Genomic DNA, 22,570 nt, shown 5'->3' on the forward strand with positions numbered 1-22,570 from the left:
CAATACAATGGCTTAATTTACAATACAATGGCTTAATTTACAATACAATGGCTAAATTTACAATACAATGGCTAAATTTACAATACAATGGCTAAATTTACAATACAATGGCTTAATTTACAATACAATGGCTTAATTTACAATACAATGGCTTAATTTACAATACAATGGCTTAATTTACAATACAATGGCTTAATTTACAATACAATGGCTTAATTTACAATACAATGGCTAAATTTACAATACAATGGCTAAATTTACAATACAATGGCTTAATTTACAATACAATGGCTTAATTTACAATACAATGGCTTAATTTACAATACAATGGCTAAATTTACAATACAATGGCTAAATTTACAATACAATGGCTTAATTTACAATACAATGGCTTAATTTACAATACAATGGCTTAAGCTACTAAATTCTGCTAAGTAATTTTCTGTAATAGATCCAGGGTGATCCAGAGTGATCCAGAGTGATCCACGGTGATCCACAGTGATCCACGGTGATCCACGGTGATCCACAGTGATCCACGGTGATCCACGGTGATCCACGGTGATCCACAGTGATCCACGGTGATCCACGGTGATCCACGGTGATCCACAGTGATCCACGGTGATCCACGGTGATCCACAGTGATCCACAGTGATCCACGGTGATCCACAGTGATCCACGGTGATCCACAGTGATCCACGGTGATCCACGGTGATCCACAGTGATCCACGGTGATCCACAGTGATCCACGGTGATCCACAGTGATCCACAGTGATCCACGGTGATCCACGGTGATCCACAGTGATCCACGGTGATCCACAGTGATCCACAGTGATCCACGGTGATCCACAGTGATCCACGGTGATCCACGGTGATCCACAGTGATCCACAGTGATCCACAGTGATCCACGGTGATCCACAGTGATCCACGGTGATCCACGGTGATCCACAGTGATCCAGTGTGATCCACAGTGATCCAGTGATCCACGGTGATCCACAGTGATCCACAGTGATCCACAGTAATCCACGGTGATCCACAGTGATCCACGGTGATCCACGGTGATCCACGGTGATCCACGGTGATCCACGGTGATCCACGGTGATCCACGGTGATCCAGTGATCCACGGTGATCCAGAGTGATCCACTGTGATCCACAGTGATCCACGGTGATCCACGGTGATCCACAGTGATCCACAGTGATCCACAGTGATCCACAGTGATCCACAGTGATCCACGGTGATCCAGTGATCCACGGTGATCCACAGTGATTCACGGTGATCCACGGTGATCCACAGTGATCCACGGTGATCCACGGTGATCCACAGTGATCCACGGTGATCCACAGTGATCCACGGTGATCCACAGTGATCCACGGTGATCCACAGTGATCCACGGTGATCCAGGGTGATCCACGGTGATCCACGGTGATCCACTGTGATCCACGGTGATCCACGGTGATCCACGGTGATCCACGGTGATCCACGGTGATCCACGGTGATCCACGGTGATCCACGGTGATCCACAGTGATCCACGGTGATCCACAGTGATCCACAGTGATCCACAGTGATCCACAGTGATCCACGGTGATCCACAGGGATCCACAGTGATCCACAGTGATCCACAGTGATCCACAGGGATCCACAGTGATCCACAGTGATCCACAGTGATCCACAGTGATCCACAGTGAACCAGTGATCCACGGTGATCCACGGTGATCCACAGTGATCCACAGTGATCCAGTGATCCACAGTGATTCACGGTGATCCACGGTGATCCACAGTGACCCACGGTGATCCACAGTGATCCACAGTGATCCACGGTGATGCACAGTGATCCACTGTGATCCACGGTGATCCACGTTGATCCACGGTGATCCACGGTGATCCACAGTGATCCACAGTGATCCACAGAGATCCACGGTGATCCACAGTGATCCACAGTGATCCACAGTGATCCACGGTGATCCCCGGTGATCCACGGTGACCCAGAGTGATCCACAGTGATCCACAGTGATCCACAGTGATCCACAGTGATCCACGGTGATCCCCGGTGATCCACGGTGACCCAGAGTGATCCACAGTGATCCACAGTGATCCACGGTGATCCACGGTGATCCACAGTGATCCACAGTGATCCACAGTGATCCACGGTGATCCACAGTGATCCACAGTGATCCACAGTGATCCACAGTGAACCAGTGATCCACGGTGATCCACGGTGATCCACAGTGATCCACAGTGATCCAGTGATCCACAGTGATTCACGGTGATCCACGGTGATCCACAGTGACCCACGATGATCCACAGTGATCCACAGTGATCCACGGTGATGCACAGTGATCCACTGTGATCCACGGTGATCCACGTTGATCCACGGTGATCCACGGTGATCCACAGTGATCCACAGTGATCCACAGAGATCCACGGTGATCCACAGTGATCCACAGTGATCCACAGTGATCCACGGTGATCCCCGGTGATCCACTGTGACCCAGAGTGATCCACAGTGATCCACAGTGATCCACAGTGATCCACAGTGATCCACGGTGATCCCCGGTGATCCACGGTGACCCAGAGTGATCCACAGTGATCCACAGTGATCCACGGTGATCCACGGTGATCCACAGTGATCCACAGTGATCCACAGTGATCCACGGTGATCCACAGTGATCCACAGTGATCCAGTGATCCACGGTGATCCACAGTGATCCACAGTGATCCACAATGATTATAGTGATCCACAGTGGTTGATATAGATCCATAGTGACCCACAGAAATCCACAGTGATCCACAGTAATCTACCGTGATCCAAAGTGACCCACAGGAATCCACAGTGATCCACAGGAATCCACAGTGATCCACAGGAATCCACAGTGATCCACAGGAATCCAGTGATCCAAAGTGACCCACAGGAATCCACAGTGATCCAAAGTGACCCACAGGAATCCACAGTGATCCACAGGAATCCACAGTGATCCACAGTGATCCACAGGAATCCAGTGATCCACAGTGATCCACAGGAATCCACAGTGATCCAAAGGTTCAACATGTACTATACAGCCTAGACATGTGCTACATAGCCTAGACATGTGCTACATAGCCTAGACATGTGCTACATAGCCTAGACATGTGCTACATAGCCTAGACATGTGCTACATAGCCTAGACATATACTACATAGCCTAGACATGTGCTACATAGCCTAGACATGTGCTACATAGCCTAGACATGTGCTACATAGCCTAGACATGTGCTACATAGCCTAGACATGTGCTACATAGCCTAGACATATACTACATAGCCTAGACATGTGCTACATAGCCTAGACATGTGCTACATAGCCTAGACATATACTACATAGCCTAGACATGTGCTACATAGCCTAGACATGTGCTACATAGCCTAGACATGTGCTACATAGCCTAGACATGTGCTACATAGCCTAGACATGTGATGCATAGCCTAGACATGTGCTACATATCCTGGACATGTGCTACATAGCCGGGTCATACGTTACGTAGCCTAGACACGTGCTACATAGCCTGGACATACGTTACGTAGCCTAGACATGTGCTACGTAGACTAGCTATGTGCTACATAGCCTAGATATGTGCTACGTAGCCTGCATATACGTAGCCTAGACATGTGCTACATAGCCTAGCTATGTGCTACATAGATTAGATATGTGCTACGTAGCCTAGACATGTGCTATATAGCCTAGCTATGTGCTACATAGCCTAGATATGTGCTACGTAGCCTGCATATACGTAGCCTAGACATGTGCAACATAGCCTATGTGCTACATAGCCTAGATATGTGCTACATAGCCTAGATATGTGCTACATAGCCTAGATATGTGCTACATAGCCTAGATATGTGCTACGTAGCCTGCATATACGTAGCCTAGACATGTGCTACATAGCCTAGCTATGTACTACATAGCCTAGATATGTGCTACGTAGCCTGCATATACGTAGCCTAGACATGTGCTACATAGCCTGGACATACGTTACGTAGCCTACACGTGCTACATAGCCCTACGTAGGCAATACTACTGCTACTTAGACCAGACATAATGCGCGTGCAGATGATGAGAGAGAAGTAACAAGTACAGTAAAAACGTAGACAAAACAAGCATTAAAAAATTCCTGAGTCTAAAGTCTAAAGTCGACAAAATAATATGAACATCTGCTACTTAAACTGTCAACCTGCACAGGTAACTAACTGTCGACTTTTGTAACTGTCGACGTGTGTAACTGTATGTCGACCTGTAACTGTCTGTCGACCTGTGTAACTGTACGTCGACCTATGTAACTGTCGACCTGTGTAACTGTATGTCGACCTATGTAACTGTCGACCTGTGTAACTGTACGTCGACCTATGTAACTGTCGACCTGTGTAACTGTACGTCGACCTATGTAACTGTCGACCTGTGTAACTATGTCGACCTATGTAACTGTCGACCTGTGTAACTGTATGTAGACCTATGTAACTGTCGACCTGTGTAACTATGTCGACCTATGTAACTGTCGACCTGTGTAACTGTATGTCGACCTATGTAACTGTCGACCTGTGTAACTGTACGTCGACCTATGTAACTGTCGACCTGTGTAACTGTATGTCGACCTATGTAACTGTCGACCTGTGTAACTGTACGTCGACCTATGTAACTGTCGACCTGTGTAACTGTACGTCGACCTATGTAACTGTCGACCTGTGTAACTGTATGTCGACCTATGTAACTGTCGACCTGTGTAACTGTATGTAGACCTATGTAACTGTCGACCTGTGTAACTATGTCGACCTATGTAACTGTCGACCTGTGTAACTATGTCGACCTATGTAACTGTCGACCTGTGTAACTGTACGTCGACCTATGTAACTGTTGACCTGTGTAATTGTATGTCGACCTATGTAACTGCCGACCTATGTAACTGTATGTCGACCTATGTAACTGTCGACCTGTGTAACTGCATGTCGACCTATGTAACTGTCGACCTGTGTAACTGTATGTCGACCTATGTAACTGTCGACCTGTGTAACTGTATGTCGACCTATGTAACTGTCGACCTGTGTAACTGTACGTCGACCTATGTAACTGTCGACCTGTGTAACTGTATGTCGACCTATGTAAGTGTACGTAGACATATGTAACTGTCGACATGTGTAACTGCCTAACTGTCGAATGTCTAAATAGTCAATTTAAACGTGTTTCAGGTCCCTTTCGTGTTGTTCTTTTGTTTGAGACAATAGAACGAGGTAGAGACGACCATCAACGACCTCACACACTTAGACTGTCGGAGCATCAGTCACCAAAACTGTCGGAATGTTACGAGAGAAACTGTATGGTCATGTCTGCAGTGATGGTGATACAACCTCCAACAACAGCACTAGTGATGGTAATACAACCTCCAACAACAGCACTAGTGATGGTAATACAACCTCCAACATCACTAGTGATGGTGATACAACCTCCAACATCACTAGTGATGGTGATACAACCTCCAACAACATCACTAGTGAAAGCACAATCTCCAACAACAGCACTAGTGATGGTGATACAACCTCCAACATCACTAGTGATGGTGATACAACCTCCAACATCACTAGTGAAAGCACAATCTCCAACAACAGCACTAGTGATGGTGATACAACCTCCAACAACAGCACTAGTGATGGTGATACAACCTCCAACAGCACTAGTGATGGCAATACAACCTCCAACAACAGCACTAGTGATGGTAATACAACCTCCAACAACACTAGTGATGGTGATACAACCTCCAACATCACTAGTGAAAGCACAATCTCCAACAACAGCACTAGTGATGGTGATACAACCTCCAACAGCACTAGTGATGGCAATACAACCTCCAACAACAGCACTAGTGATGGTGATACAACCTCCAACATCACTAGTGATGGTGATACAACCTCCAACATCACTAGTGAAAGCACAATCTCCAACAACAGCACTAGTGATGGTGATACAACCTCCAACAGCACTAGTCATGGTGATACAACCTCCAACAACAGCACTAGTGATGGTAATACAACCTCCAACAACACTAGTGATGGTAATACAACCTCCAACAACAGCACTAGTGATGATACAACCTCCAACAACAGCACTAGTGATGGTGATACAACCTCCAACAACAGCACTAGTGATGGTAATACAACCTCCAACAACAGCACTAGTGATGGTAATACAACCTCCAACAACAGCACTAGTGATGGTGATACAACCTCCAACAACAGCACTAGTGATGGTAATACAACCTCCAACAACAGCACTAGTGATGGTAATACAACCTCCAACAACAGCACTAGTGATGGTAATACAACCTCCAACAACAGCACTAGTGATGGTAATACAACCTCCAACAACACTAGTGATGGTAATACAACCTCCAACAACAGTGCTAGTGATGGTGATACAACCTTCAACAGCACTAGTGATGGTGATACAACCTTCAACAGCACTAGTGATGGTGATACAACTTCCAACAACAGCACTAGTGATGGTGATACAACTTCCAACAACAGCACTAGTGATGGTGATACAACCTTCAACAGCACTAGTGATGGTGATACAACCTCCAACAACAGCACTAGTGATGGTGATACAACCTCCAACAACAGCACTAGTGATGGTAATACAACCTCCAACAACAGCACTAGTGATGGTAATACAACCTCCAACAACACTAGTGATGGTAATACAACCTCCAACAACAGCACTAGTGATGGTAATACAACCTCCAACAACAGCACTAGTGATGGTAATACAACCTCCAACAACAGCACTAGTGATGGTAATACAACCTCCAACAGCACTAGTGATGGTGATACAACCTCCAACAACAGCACTAGTGATGGTAATACAACCTCCAACAACAGCACTAGTGATGGTGATACAACCTCCAACAACAGCACTAGTGATGGTAATACAACCTCCAACAACAGCACTAGTGATGGTAATACAACCTCCAACAACAGCACTAGTGATGGTGATACAACCTTCAACAGCACTAGTGATGGTGATACAACCTTCAACAGCACTAGTGATGGTGATACAACCTCCAACAGCACTAGTGATGGTGATACAACCTTCAACAGCACTAGTGATGGTGATACAACCTCCAACAACAGCACTAGTGATGGTAATACAACCTCCAACAACACTAGTGATGGTAATACAACCTCCAACAACAGCACTAGTGATGGTAATACAACCTCCAACAACAACACTAGTGATGGTAATACAACCTCCAACAACAGTACTAGGGAAGCTGTATAACCAGGACCCACCAATATTTAAGTGTATTGTGTCAACAAGTCACAAGACTACAACTTCAGACATAAATCCGCATCTTGCGAACCAGCGTTCAGCCAAATCATTTGATCTTGGTCTCCCTGCAGCCGGATATCCTGGCAGAGATGCAATTGCTAAACCCTTGCTTTCATAAGCAGATATTGCAAATTGCAAACAATGGTGTACTGATTAAGAACTGGACAATGGAAGAACGTAACTTCTGGCAGAATTTCGGTCTGGGGACATTCTATAGAAGCTTATAATTTGTGAAGTATGGATGTGGATCCATGATGATTTGGGCAGCAATATCGTGGAATTGTCTTGGCCTGGCACTAGCACCGCAAGGCAGGTCAACACCCAAACATATCTGTCGATTTTGATCACCCAAATTCGACAAATGGTACAAACACTGGTACCCAATGGTGGTGCCATCTTCCAAGATGACACCACAATAATTAGCACTGCTAGAGTTCTTTAAAACTGACATGGAGATCACAGAAGACAAGCTGAACACCTGGACAAGCCGCACAATCACCGGATCTAAGTATTATCGAGCATCTGTCGGGGTCAAGTGAAACACCAAATCAAGAACCGATTTCCTCTAAGGTCGTCTTAGGAAGAGTTAGAAGCAGCTGTGTTTGAGGTACACCTCCAAACTCTCCCGGGAACTGTTTACGTGCTATATAAATCAACTCTTTCACGAACTGGTGTTTTAGTTACAACTGGAGGACCCAACTGGAAGACTCAAATGGAGGACTCAAATGGAGGACCCAACTGGAGGACTCAAATGGAGGACCCAACTGGAGGACTCAAATGGAGGACCCAACAGGAGGACACAAATGGAGGACACAAATGGAGGACACAAATGGAGGACACAAATGGAGGACTCAAATGGAGGACCCAACTCCATGTTCTAAACAGAACATGGAGTTGGGTCATATTTAATCCAACCCTCAAACATATTAGACAGAAACAGATTACTAAATTCCATTAGTCTGCCCATAATTACCGATATAAAATAGTCCACCATTAAATACTAAACATAAGCACAATAGTCTACCATCAATTTACTCCAAATAACAAAAAAATCAACAAAGAAATGAAACAAAAAAACATATTTGTCTGTAATAAAGGAAACTAAAGGTAAATATAGATACTAACTAGCAGTAACGGTATGCAAATGAGAGAACACTGAGGCAGGTAGGTAGCGTTAGTAAGACTATACTGACTGTTGTTCCATAATGACCTTTCACTCTACCTTGACTGATGAAGGTGTCGTAGTAATTAAGCAGGTTGGCTCTCTGTAACACCCGGTACAGTTGTAACTCTGACTCGTTCGATGGTTGTGATGTTACCGCCACTGTAACGATAATGTCTTCATATTAGTTTAGTTAGCCCTCAATATGTTGATATTAGTTTAGTTAGCCCTCAATATGTTAATATTAGTTTAGTTATCCCTCAATATGTTAATATTAGTTTAGTTATCCCTCAATATGTTAATATTAGTTTAGTTATCCCTTAATATGTTAATATTAGTTTAGTTATCCCTCAATATGTTAATATTAGTTTAGTTATCCCTCAATATGTTAATATTAGTTTAGTTATCCCTCAATATGTTAATATTAGTTTAGTTATCCCTCAATATGTTAATATTAGTTTAGATATCCCTCAATATGTTAATATTAGTTCATCCCTCAATATGTTAATACTAGTTTAGTTATCCCTCAATATGTTAATATTAGTTTATCCCTCAATATGTTAATACTAGTTTAGTTATCCTTCAATATGTTAATATTAGTTTAGTTATCCCTCAATAAGTTAATACTAGTTTAGTTATACCTCAATATGTTAATATTAGTTTATCCCTCAATATGTTAATACTAGTTTAGTTATCCCTCAATATGTTAATATTAGTTTAGTTATCCCTCAATATGTTAATATTAGTTTAGTCATCCCTCAATATGTTCATATTAGTTTAGTTAGCCCTCAATATGTTATTAGTTTATCCCTCAATATGTTAATACTAGTTTAGTTATCCCTCAATATGTTAATATTAGTTTAGTTATCCCTCAATATGTTAATATTAGTTTAGTTATCCCTCAATATGTTAATACTAGTTTAGTTATCCCTCAATATGTTAATATTAGTTTAGTTATCCCTCAATATGTTAATACTAGTTATCCCTCAATATGTTAATATTAGTTTAGTTATCCCTCAATATGTTAATATTAGTTTAGTTATCCCTCAATATGTTAATAATAGTTTAGTTATCCCTCAATATGTTAATACTAGTTTAGTTATCCCTCAATATGTTAATACTAGTTTAGTTATCCCTCAATATGTTAATATTAGTTTATCCCTCAATATGTTAATACTAGTTTAGTTATCCTTCAATATGTTAATATTAGTTTAGTTATCCCTCAATAAGTTAATACTAGTTTAGTTATACCTCAATATGTTAATATTAGTTTATCCCTCAATATGTTAATACTAGTTTAGTTATCCCTCAATATGTTAATATTAGTTTAGTTATCCCTCAATATGTTAATATTAGTTTAGTCATCCCTCAATATGTTCATATTAGTTTAGTTAGCCCTCAATATGTTATTAGTTTATCCCTCAATATGTTAATACTAGTTTAGTTATCCCTCAATATGTTAATATTAGTTTAGTTATCCCTCAATATGTTAATATTAGTTTAGTTATCCCTCAATATGTTAATACTAGTTTAGTTATCCCTCAATATGTTAATATTAGTTTAGTTATCCCTCAATATGTTAATACTAGTTATCCCTCAATATGTTAATATTAGTTTAGTTATCCCTCAATATGTTAATATTAGTTTAGTTATCCCTCAATATGTTAATAATAGTTTAGTTATCCCTCAATATGTTAATACTAGTTTAGTTATCCCTCAATATGTTAATACTAGTTTAGTTATCCCTCAATATGTTAATATTAGTTATCCCTTAATATGTTAATATTAGTTTAGTTATCCCTCAATATGTTAATATTAGTTTAGTTATCCCTCAATATGTTAATATTAGTTTAGTTATCCCTCAATGTTAATATTAGTTTAGTTATCCCTCAATATGTTAATATTAGTTTAGTTATCCCTTAATATGTTAATATTAGTTATCCCTTAATATGTTAATATTAGTTTAGTTATCCCTCAATATGTTAATATTAGTTTAGTTATCCCACAATGTTAATATTAGTTTAGTTATCCCTCAATATGTTAATATTAGTTTAGTTATCCCTTAATATGTTAATATTAGTTATCCCTTAATATGTTAATATTAGTTTAGTTATCCCTTAATATGTTAAGTAAAAAGACTTCAAAGTGTAACTAATGTCGTACTTTACTGTGGCAACGTTTCGCTCACCAGGAGCTTTATCAAAACAGTTACAATACATACATTGAAGACAGAGACTTATGCAATATATGGGAATCTTTATTGAAGAAACGTTTCGCCCCACTGACTTCATCAGTCTAATACAAAGCAGAAAGGTGTAAAGAGGAGGAGTCTGAGGTAATCAGTCCCTCAACCTGGAGTCCATGTTCACTATATGTTGAATTACTACTTATCTCCTGGAGAGCGAAACGTTGCCACAATGTTACATTAGTTACACTTGTTTTCTTTTACTAACAAAATCAGCGTTAACGGTGTTAACAGTGTTAACAACAGTGATAACAAGTGTTAACAGTGATAACAGTGTTAACAAGTGATAAGAGTGTTAACAGTGTAAACATCAGTATTAACATCAGTGTTAACATTGATAACAGTGTTAACATCAGTGTTAACAAGTGATAACAGTGATAACAGTGTTAACAAGAGTGTTAACAGTGTTAACAGTGATAACAATGTTAACAGTATTAACAGTGATAACAGTGTTAACAACAGTGATAACAGTGTTAACAAGTGATAACAGTGTTAACAACAGTGTTAACAAGTGTTAACAGTGATAACAGTGTTAACAAGTGTTAACAGTGATAACAGTGTTAACAAGTGTTAACAGTGTTAACAACAGTGATAACAGTGTTAACAACAGTGATAACAGTGATAAGTGATAACAGTGTTAACAACAGTGATAGTGTTAACAAGTGATAACAGTGTTAACAACAGTGTTAGCAAGTGTTAACATCAGTATTAACAATACAATAATAATCATCATAATAATAATAATCAAAGAACTAACATTATCACTGACAAGATTCTTCTTATTTATTATGTAATTATATACGACGATATTCTCAGTGTTATACATGGAATATATACTGAGGTGTATGTCTCAGTATATACACTGAGAGGTGTATGTCTCTCAGTATATACACTGAGAGGTCTATGTCTCTCAGTATATACACTGAGAGGTCTATGTCTCTCAGTATATACACTGAGAGGTCTATGTCTCTCAGTATATACACTGAGAGGTCTATGTCTCTCAGTATATACACTGAGAGGTCTATGTCTCTCAGTATATACACTGAGAGGTCTATGTCTCTCAGTATATACACTGAGAGGTCTATGTCTCTCAGTATATACACTGAGAGGTCTATGTCTCTCAGTATATACACTGAGAGGTCTATGTCTCTCAGTATATACACTGAGAGGTCTATGTCTCTCAGTATATACACTGAGAGGTCTATGTCTCTCAGTATATACACTGAGAGGTCTATGTCTCTCAGTATATACACTGAGAGGTCTATGTCTCTCAGTATATACACTGAGAGGTCTATGTCTCTCAGTATATACACTGAGAGGTCTATGTCTCTCAGTATATACACTGAGAGGTCTATGTCTCTCAGTATATACACTGAGAGGTCTATGTCTCTCAGTATATACACTGAGAGGTCTATGTCTCTCAGTATATACACTGAGAGGTCTATGTCTCTCAGTATATACACTGAGAGGTCTATGTCTCTCAGTATATACACTGAGAGGTCTATGTCTCTCAGTATATACACTGAGAGGTCTATGTCTCTCAGTATATACACTGAGAGGTCTATGTCTCTCAGTATATACACTGAGAGGTCTATGTCTCTCAGTATATACACTGAGAGGTCTATGTCTCAGTATATACACTGAGAGGTACATGTCTCTCAGTATATATACACTGAGGTGTATGTCTCTCAGTGTATATAAACTGAGAGGTGTATATCTCAGTGTATATACATTGAGATGTATATCTCAGTGTATATACATTGAGAGGTGTATATCTCAAGTGTATATACATTGAGAGGTGTATATCTCAAGTGTATATACATTGAGAGGTGTATATCTCAGTGTATATACACAGAGATGTATATCTCAGTGTATATACACTGAGAGGTGTATATCTCAAGTGTATATACACTGAGAGGTGTATATCTCAGTGTATATACACTGGCAGTTTACATTAATCAGTATTTTAGGTATTAAAGTATTCTTGACTGGTGGTGTACAGGTGACCTGCAGCCTTAATGACCCTCGTGTAGTAGATAGACTTTAAACCCCATTAACCAACCTTAATGACCCTGGTGTAGTAGATAGACTTTAAACCCCATTAACCAACCTTAATGACCCTCGTGTAGTAGATAGACTTTAAACCCCATTAACCAACCTTAATGACCCTGGTGTAGTAGATAGACTTTAAACCCCATTAACCAACCTTAATGACCCTCGTGTAGTAGATAGACTTTAAACCCCATTAACCAACCTTAATGACCCTCGTGTAGTAGATAGACTTTAAACCCCATTAACCAACCTTTATGACCCTCGTGTAGTAGATAGACTTTAAACCCCATTAACCAACCTTAATGACCCTCGTGTAGTAGATAGACTTTAAACCCCATTAACCAACCTTAATGACCCTCGTGTAGTAGATAGACTTTAAACCCCATTAACCAACCTTTATGACCCTCGTGTAGTAGATAGACTTTAAACCCCATTAACCAACCTTTATGACCCTCGTGTAGTAAACTACCACAACCCTCCACACAACACTACCACAACCCTCCACACAACACTACCACAACCCTCCACACAACACTACCACAGCCCACCACACAACACTATTACAACCCTCCACACAACACTACCACAACCCTCCACACAACACTACCACAACCCACCACACACTACCACAGCCCACCACACAACACTACCACAACCCACCACACAACACTACCACAGCCCACCACACAACACTATTACAACCCTCCACACAACACTACCACAACCCTCCACACAACACTACCACAACCCACCACACACTACCACAGCCCACCACACAACACTACCACAACCCACCACACAACACTACCACAGCCCACCACAAAACTACCACAACCCTCCACACAACACTACCACAACCCACCACACACTACCACAACCCACCACACAACACGACCACAACCCACCAAACGCTACCACACCCCACAACTACCACAACCCACCACACAACGCTACCACAACCCACCACACAACACTACCACAACCCACCACCCACCACACAATACCACCACCCACCACACAATACCACCACCCACCACACAATACCACCACCCACCACACAATACCACCACCCACCACACAATACCACCACCCACCACACAATACCACCACCCACCACACAATACCACCACAACCCTCAACACAACACTACCACAACCCTCTACACAACACTACCACAACCCTCCAAACAACACTACCACAAACCTCCACACAACACTACCACAACCCCCTACACAATACAACCCACCACACAACACTCCCACAACCCTCCACACAACACTACCACAACCCACCACACAACACTACCACAAACCTCCACACAACACTACCACAACCCACCACACAACACTACCACAACCCACCACACAACACTACCACAATCCTCCACACAATACCACAACCCACCACACACTACCACAACCCACCACACAACACTACCACAATCCTCCACACAATACCACAACCCACCACACACTACCACAACCCACCACACAACACTACCACAGCCCACCACACTACCACAACCCACCACACAACGCTACCACAACCCACCACACAACACTACCGCAACCCACCACACAACACTACCACAACCCACCACACAACACTACCACAACCCTCCACACAACACTACCACAACCCACCACACAACACTACCACAACCCTCCACACATTACCACAACCCACCACACAACACTACCACAAACCTCCACACAACACTACCACATCCCACCACAACACTACAACAACCCACCACACAACATTACCACAACCCACCACACATTACCACAACCCACCACACAACACTACCACAACCCACCACACACTACCACAACCCACCACACAACACTACCACAGCCCACCACACAACACTACCACAACCCACCACACAACACTACCACAACCCACCACACAACACTACCACAACCCTCCACACAACACTACCACAACCCACCACACAACGCTACCACAACCCACCACACAACGCTACCACAACCCCCCACACACTACTACAACCCACCACACAACACTACCACAACCCTCCACACAACACTAGCACAAACCTCCACACAACACTACCACAAACCTCCACACAACACTACCACAACCCACCACACAACACTCCCACAACCCTCCACACAACCCTCCATACAACACTACCACAACCCACCACACAACACTACCACAAACCTCCACACAACACTACCACAATCCACCACAAAACACTACCACAACCCTCCACACAACACTACCACAACCCACCACACACTACCACAACCCACCACACAACACGACCACAACCCACCACACAACGCTACCACACACCACAACTACCACAACCCACCACACAACGCTACCACAACCCACCACACAACACTACCACAACCCACCACACAACACTACCACAACCCACCACACAACAATACCACAACCCACCACACAACAATACCACAACCCACCACACAATACCACAGCCCACCACACAACACTACCACAACCCTCAACACAACACTACCACAACCCTCCACACAACACTACCACAACCCTCCACACAACACTACCACAACCCTCCAAACAACACTACCACAAACCTCGACACAACACTACCACAACCCACCACACAATACAACCCACCACACAACACTCCCACAACCCTCCACACAACACTACCACAACCCACCACACAACACTACCAAAAACCTCCACACAACACTACCACAACCCACCACACAACACTACCACAACCCACCACACAACACTACCACAATCCTCCACACAATACCACAACCCACCACACACTACCACAACCCACCACACAACACTACCACAATCCTCCACACAATACCACAACCCACCACACACTACCACAACCCACCACACAACACTACCACAGCCCACCACACTACCACAACCCACCACACAACGCTACCACAACCCACCACACAACACTACCGCAACCCACCACACAACACTACCACAACCCACCACACAACACTACCACAACCCTCCACACAACACTACCACAACCCACCACACAACACTACCACAACCCTCCACACAACACTACCACAACCCCCCACACACTACTACAACCCACCACACAACACTACCACAACCCTCCACACAACACTACCACAAACCTCCACACAACACTACCACAAACCTCCACACAACACTACAACAACCCACCACACAACACTCCCACAACCCTCCACACAACCCTCCATACAACACTACCACAACCCACCACACAACACTACCACAAACCTCCACACAACACTACCACAACCCACCACAAAACACTACCACAACCCTCCACACAACACTACCACAACCCACCACACACTACCACAACCCACCACACAACACTACCACATCCCACCACACATTAAAACAACCCACCACACAACACTACCACAGTCCACCACACAACACTACCACAACCCTCCACACACTACAACCCACCACACAACACTACCACAACCCACCACACAACACTACCACAACCCACCACACAACACTACCACAACCCACCACACAACACTACCACAAACCTCCACACAACACTACCACAACCCTCCACACACTACCACAACCCTCCACACTACACTACAACCCTCCACACAACACTACCACAACACTACCACAGACCTATACACAACACTACCACATCCCACCACACACTATTACCACAACCCACAACACTACCACAACCCACCACACAACACTACCACAAACCTCCACACAACACTACCACAATAGACCACACAACACTAGCACAACCCTTCACACAATACCACAACCCACCACACAACACTACCACAATACACCACACAACACTACCACAACCCACAACACTACCACAACCCACCACACAACACTACCACAACCCACCACACAACACTACCACAACCCACCACACAACACTACCACATCCCACCACACATTACCACAACCCACCACACAACACTACCACAACCCACCACACACTACCACAACCCACCACACACAACTACCACAGCCCACCACACAACACTACCACAACCCACCACACAACACTACCACAACCCTCCACACAACACTACCACAACCCTCCACACAACACTACAACCCTCCACACAACACTACCACAACCCACCACACAACGCTACCACAACCCACCACACAACACTACCACAACCCACCACACAACACTACCACAACCCACCACACAACACTACCACACCCCTCCACACAACACTACCACAACCCACCACACACTACCACAACCCACCACACAACACTACCACAACCCACCACACAACACTACCACAACCCACCACACAACACTACCACACCCCTCCACACAACACTACCACAACCCACCACACAACACTACCACACCCCTCCACACAACACTACCACAAACCTCCATACAATCCTCCATACAACACTACCACAACCCACCACACAACACTACCACAACCCACCACACAACACTACCACAACCCACCACACAACACTACCACACCCCTCCACACAACACTACCACAAACCTCCATACAATCCTCCATACAACACTACCACAACCCACCACACAACACTACCACAAACCTCCACACAACACTACCACAACCCACCACACAACACTACCACAACCCACCACACAACACTACCACAACCCACCACACAACACTACCACACCCCTCCACACAACACTACCACAAACCTCCATACAATCCTCCATACAACACTACCACAACCCACCACACAACACTACCACAAACCTCCACACAACACTACCACAACCCACCACACAACACTACCACAACCCTCCACACAACACTACCACAACCCACCACACACTACCACAACCCACCACTACCACATCCCACCACACATTACCACAACCCACCACACAACACTACCACAGCCCACCACACAACACTACCACAGCCCACCACACAACACTACCACAACCCTCCACACAACACTACAACCCTCCACACAACACTACCATAACCCACCACACAACACTACCACAAACCTCCACACAACACTACCACAATCCACCACACAACACCACACAACACTACCACAACCCACCACACAACACTACCACAACCCACCACACAACACTACCACAACCCACCACACAACACTGGAGACCTGAAGTTTACCTGGAGAGAGTTCCGGGGTCAACGCCCCCGCGGCCCGGTCTGTGACCAGGCCTCCTTAGGTCAGTGTCCCAGGATGGGACCCACACCAGTCGACTAACACCCAGGTACCCATTTTACTGATGGGGAACATAGACAACAGGTGGAAAGAAACACGTCCGATGTTTCTACTCTGGCTGGGAATCGAACCCAGGCCATCACCGTGTGAAGCCAGAGCGTTAACCACCAGGCCACCAGGGCCCTACACCCCACTACCACAACCCACCACACAACACTACCACAAACCTCCACACAACACTACCACAGCCCACAACACAACACTACCACAACCCACCACACAACACTACCACAACCCTCCACACACTACCACAACCCACAACACAACATTACCACATCCCACCACACATTACCACAACCCACCACACAACACTACCACAACCCACCACAACACTACCACAGCCCACCACACAACACTACCACAACCCTCCACTACAACCCTCCACACAACACTACCACAACCCACCACACAACACTACCACAGACCTCCACACAACACTACCACATCCCACCACACAATACCACCACAACCCACAACACTACCACAACCCACCACACAACACTACCACAAACCTCCACACAACACTACCACAAAACCTCCACACAACACTACCACAATACACCACACAACACTAGCACAACCCACCACACTACACTACCACAACCCACCACACAACACTACCACAACCCACCACACAACACTACCACAACCCACCACACAACACTACCACAACCCACCACACAACACTACCACAACCCACCACACAATACTACCACAAACCTCCACACAACACTACCACAACCCACCACACAACACTACCACAACCCACCACAACACTACCACAACCCTTCACACAACACTACCACAACCCACCACACAACACTACCACAACCCACCACAGAACTCTACAGCCCACCACACAACACTACCACAACCCACCACAACACTACCACAACCCACCACACAACACTACCACAACCCACCACACAACACTACCACAACCCACCGCACAACACTACCACAACCCACCACACAACACTACCACAACGAACCACACAACACTACCACAACCCACCACACAACACTACCACAACCCACCACACAACACTACCACAATACACCACACAACACTACCACAACCCTCCACACAACACTACCACAACCCACCACACAACACTACCACAAACCTCCACACAACACTACCACAACCCACCACACAACACTACCACAACCCACCACACAACACTACCACAACCCACCACACAATCCTACCACAACCCACCACACACTACCACAACCCACCACACAACACTACCACAACTCACCACACAACACTACCACGACCCACCACACAACACCACAATACACTTCACAACACTACCACAACCCACCACACAACACTACCACAACCCACAACTACCACAACCCACCACACAACACTACCACAACCCACCACATAACACTACCACAACCCACCACACAACATCACAATACACCACACAACACTACCACAACCCACCACACAACACAACCACAACCCACCACACAACACTACCACAACCCACCACACAACACCACAACCCACCACTACCACAACCCACCACACAACACTACCACAACCCACCACACAACACTACCACAATACACCACACAACACCACAACCCACCACACAACACAACCACAACCCACCACACAACACCACACAACACTACCACAACCCACCACACAACACTACCACAACCCTCCACACAACACTACCACAACCCACCACACAACACCACAACCCACCACACAACACCACAACCCACCACACAACACAACCACAACCAACCACACAACACAATACATCACACAACACTACCACAACCCACCACACAACACAATACACCACACAACACTACCACAACCCACCACACAACACTACCACAACCCACAACACAACACTACCACAATACACCACACACTACCACAACCCACCACACAACACTACCACCACCACACAACACTACCACCACCACACAACACTACCACCACACAACACTACCACCACCACACAACACTACCACCACCACACAACACTACCACCACACAACACTACCACCACACAACACTACCACCACCACACAACACTACCACCACACAACACTACCACCACCACACAACACTACCACAACCCACCACACAACACCACAACCCACCACACAACACAACCACAACCCACCACACAGCACCACAATACACCACACAACACTACCACAACCCACCACACAACACCACACAACACTACCACAACCCACCACACAACACTACATTATTCAACCTAAACACAACAATACACTAATTAAGCCAACACACCTGAGCAAGTACAAACATTGCAAATAAGCATAACAAACATTATAGGACCTACAACTACCCCCCCCCCTTCGTCGCCAGGGCAACCACAACACCTATAACACCACTGCTACGGTGGTAACCACAATCTGTCAGATGTCCTTGGAATTATCTGCCCCAAGACTCGGTTTAAGACCAGGTCTACCATGTTGGCAATGTTACGACTTAGGAAGTATGTATTTGTAAGACTTACCTGGCATCTTACATGTACACCAGACAGTAAGACTTACCTGGCATCTTACATGTACACCAGACAGTAAGACTTACCTGGCATCTTACATGTACACCAGACAGTAAGACTTACCTGGCATCTTACATGTACACCAGATAGTAAGACTTACCTGGCATCTTACATGTACACCAGACAGTAAGACTTACCTGGCATCTTACATGTACACCAGACAGTAAGACTTACCTGGCATCTTACATGTACACCAGACAGTAAGACTTACCTGGCATCTTACATGTACACCAGACAGTAAGACTTACCTGGCATCTTACATGTACACCAGACAGTAAGACTTACCTGGCATCTTACATGTACACCAGACAGTAAGACTTACCTGTCACCTTCCTTACGTGTGTATAGAAAAAATCAATAATATTGTCAGAGTGCGAAACATTTACCAGGCTTCCACTCCTCCCATACACAACATGGCTGAAACGTGTCGGAAATTAAGAGACGAACGTATTACAACTTTTTGGGTCCCTACCGGACCAGCATGATCACATTTCGCTCACTTCCGTACCATCGTAATCGTGATTATCCATTACTGCTGATGCCGGAAGTTGACGAGTGAGAGAGCCGTTGTGCTGGTCCATTAGTCAGCCGTCATCTCCGTCAGCACCGCCGTCAGAACAGCACCGCCGTCAGCACAGCACCACAGTCACCACAGCACCACCGTCACCACAGCACCACCGTCAGCACAGCACCACTGCTACCAGTATCACCTGTTTAAAAACTACCAGCCCCTCACAAACCACCACTACCAGCCCCTCACAAACCACCACTACCAGCCCCTCACAAACCACCACTACCAGCCACTCACAAACCACCACTACCAGCCCCTCACAAACCACCACTACCAGCCACTCACAAACCACCACTACCAGCCCCTCACAAACCACCACTACCAGCCCCTCACAAACCACAACTACCAGCCCCTCACAAACCACCACTACCAGCCCCTCACAAACCACCACTACCAGCCCCTCACAAACCACCACTACCAGCCCCTCACAAACCACCACTACCAGCCCCTCACATACCACCACTACCAGCCCCTCACAAACCACCACTACCAGCCCCTCACAAACCACCACTACCAGCCCCTCACAAACCACCACTACCAGCCCCTCACAAACCACCACTACCAGCCACTCGCAAACCACCACTACCAGCCCCTCACAAACCACCACTACCAGCCACTCACAAACCACCACTACCAGCCACTCACAAACCACCACTACCAGCCCCTCACAAACCACCACTACCAGCCACTCACAAACCACCACTACCAGCCCCTCACAAACCACCACTACCAGCACCTCACAAACCACCACTACTAGCACAGGGTATATACACCCAGAGATGTATATATCTCTGTGTATATACGTTTAAACTATATATTCCAACTCCCTAAAGAAGGAATTAGAGCACTGGTGAGAGGTTAGTGTTACTGGAGAGACTTAAAGCAGTAGGAGCAGCGCTACCAGTACTACCAGTACTACCAGCACTACCACCAGCACCACTACGCTCAACTCAGCGTCAAACACCAACTGAATGAGATATTCCTAGATGGACCAGGAGGAAAGATGATGGGGGGAGTGGGGGTGATGGGGAGTGATGGGGGGAAGTGTGGGAATGGGGGGAGGAATGCATAGGGGGGTGTGAATGGGTTGAGTTATGGGTAGGTGCATTGACTGAGGGGGGGAGGGAAGGTGGGAGGGGTGAGAGGGGGGAGGGTGGGAAGGGGGAGGAAGAGAAAGGAGGGAAATGCAAATGTAAGGGAGAGAGAGAGAGAGAGGCAGGGAAGGGGGGAAGGGGGGAAGGGGAAATAATCTTGTAGGAATGGGGGGGAGTGACGGAGGTGCGGGAAGTGGGGGGTTTGGTCGCACTGATGGGGGTGAGGGGAGGGGGGAATTAGGGGAGGG

At 45.1% G+C, this 22,570-nt stretch overlaps 1 protein-coding gene across 12 annotated transcripts in view; it reads right to left on the reverse strand.

Moving 5' to 3' along the window:
- nab (NGFI-A-binding protein homolog) overlaps positions 1-22,570 on the reverse strand; it is a 1,330,987-nt gene that overhangs the window by 415,899 nt on the left and 892,518 nt on the right. For 7 of the 12 annotated variants that reach the window (XM_070104957.1, XM_070104962.1, XM_070104958.1 and 4 more), the window contains one exon: positions 8,562-8,675. In XM_070104957.1, coding sequence (XP_069961058.1) covers positions 8,562-8,675 — 114 coding nt within the window. Of the gene's footprint in view, positions 1-8,561; positions 8,676-21,165; positions 21,475-22,570 lie in introns of those variants that run through there. The other 5 variants (XM_070104964.1, XM_070104966.1, XM_070104961.1 and 2 more) reach the window with 3 other exon arrangements.

The sequence above is a fragment of the Cherax quadricarinatus genome, chromosome 96 (genome assembly GCF_038502225.1).
Source record: "Cherax quadricarinatus isolate ZL_2023a chromosome 96, ASM3850222v1, whole genome shotgun sequence".
In the NCBI taxonomy this organism is placed as follows: Eukaryota; Metazoa; Arthropoda; class Malacostraca; order Decapoda; family Parastacidae; genus Cherax; species Cherax quadricarinatus.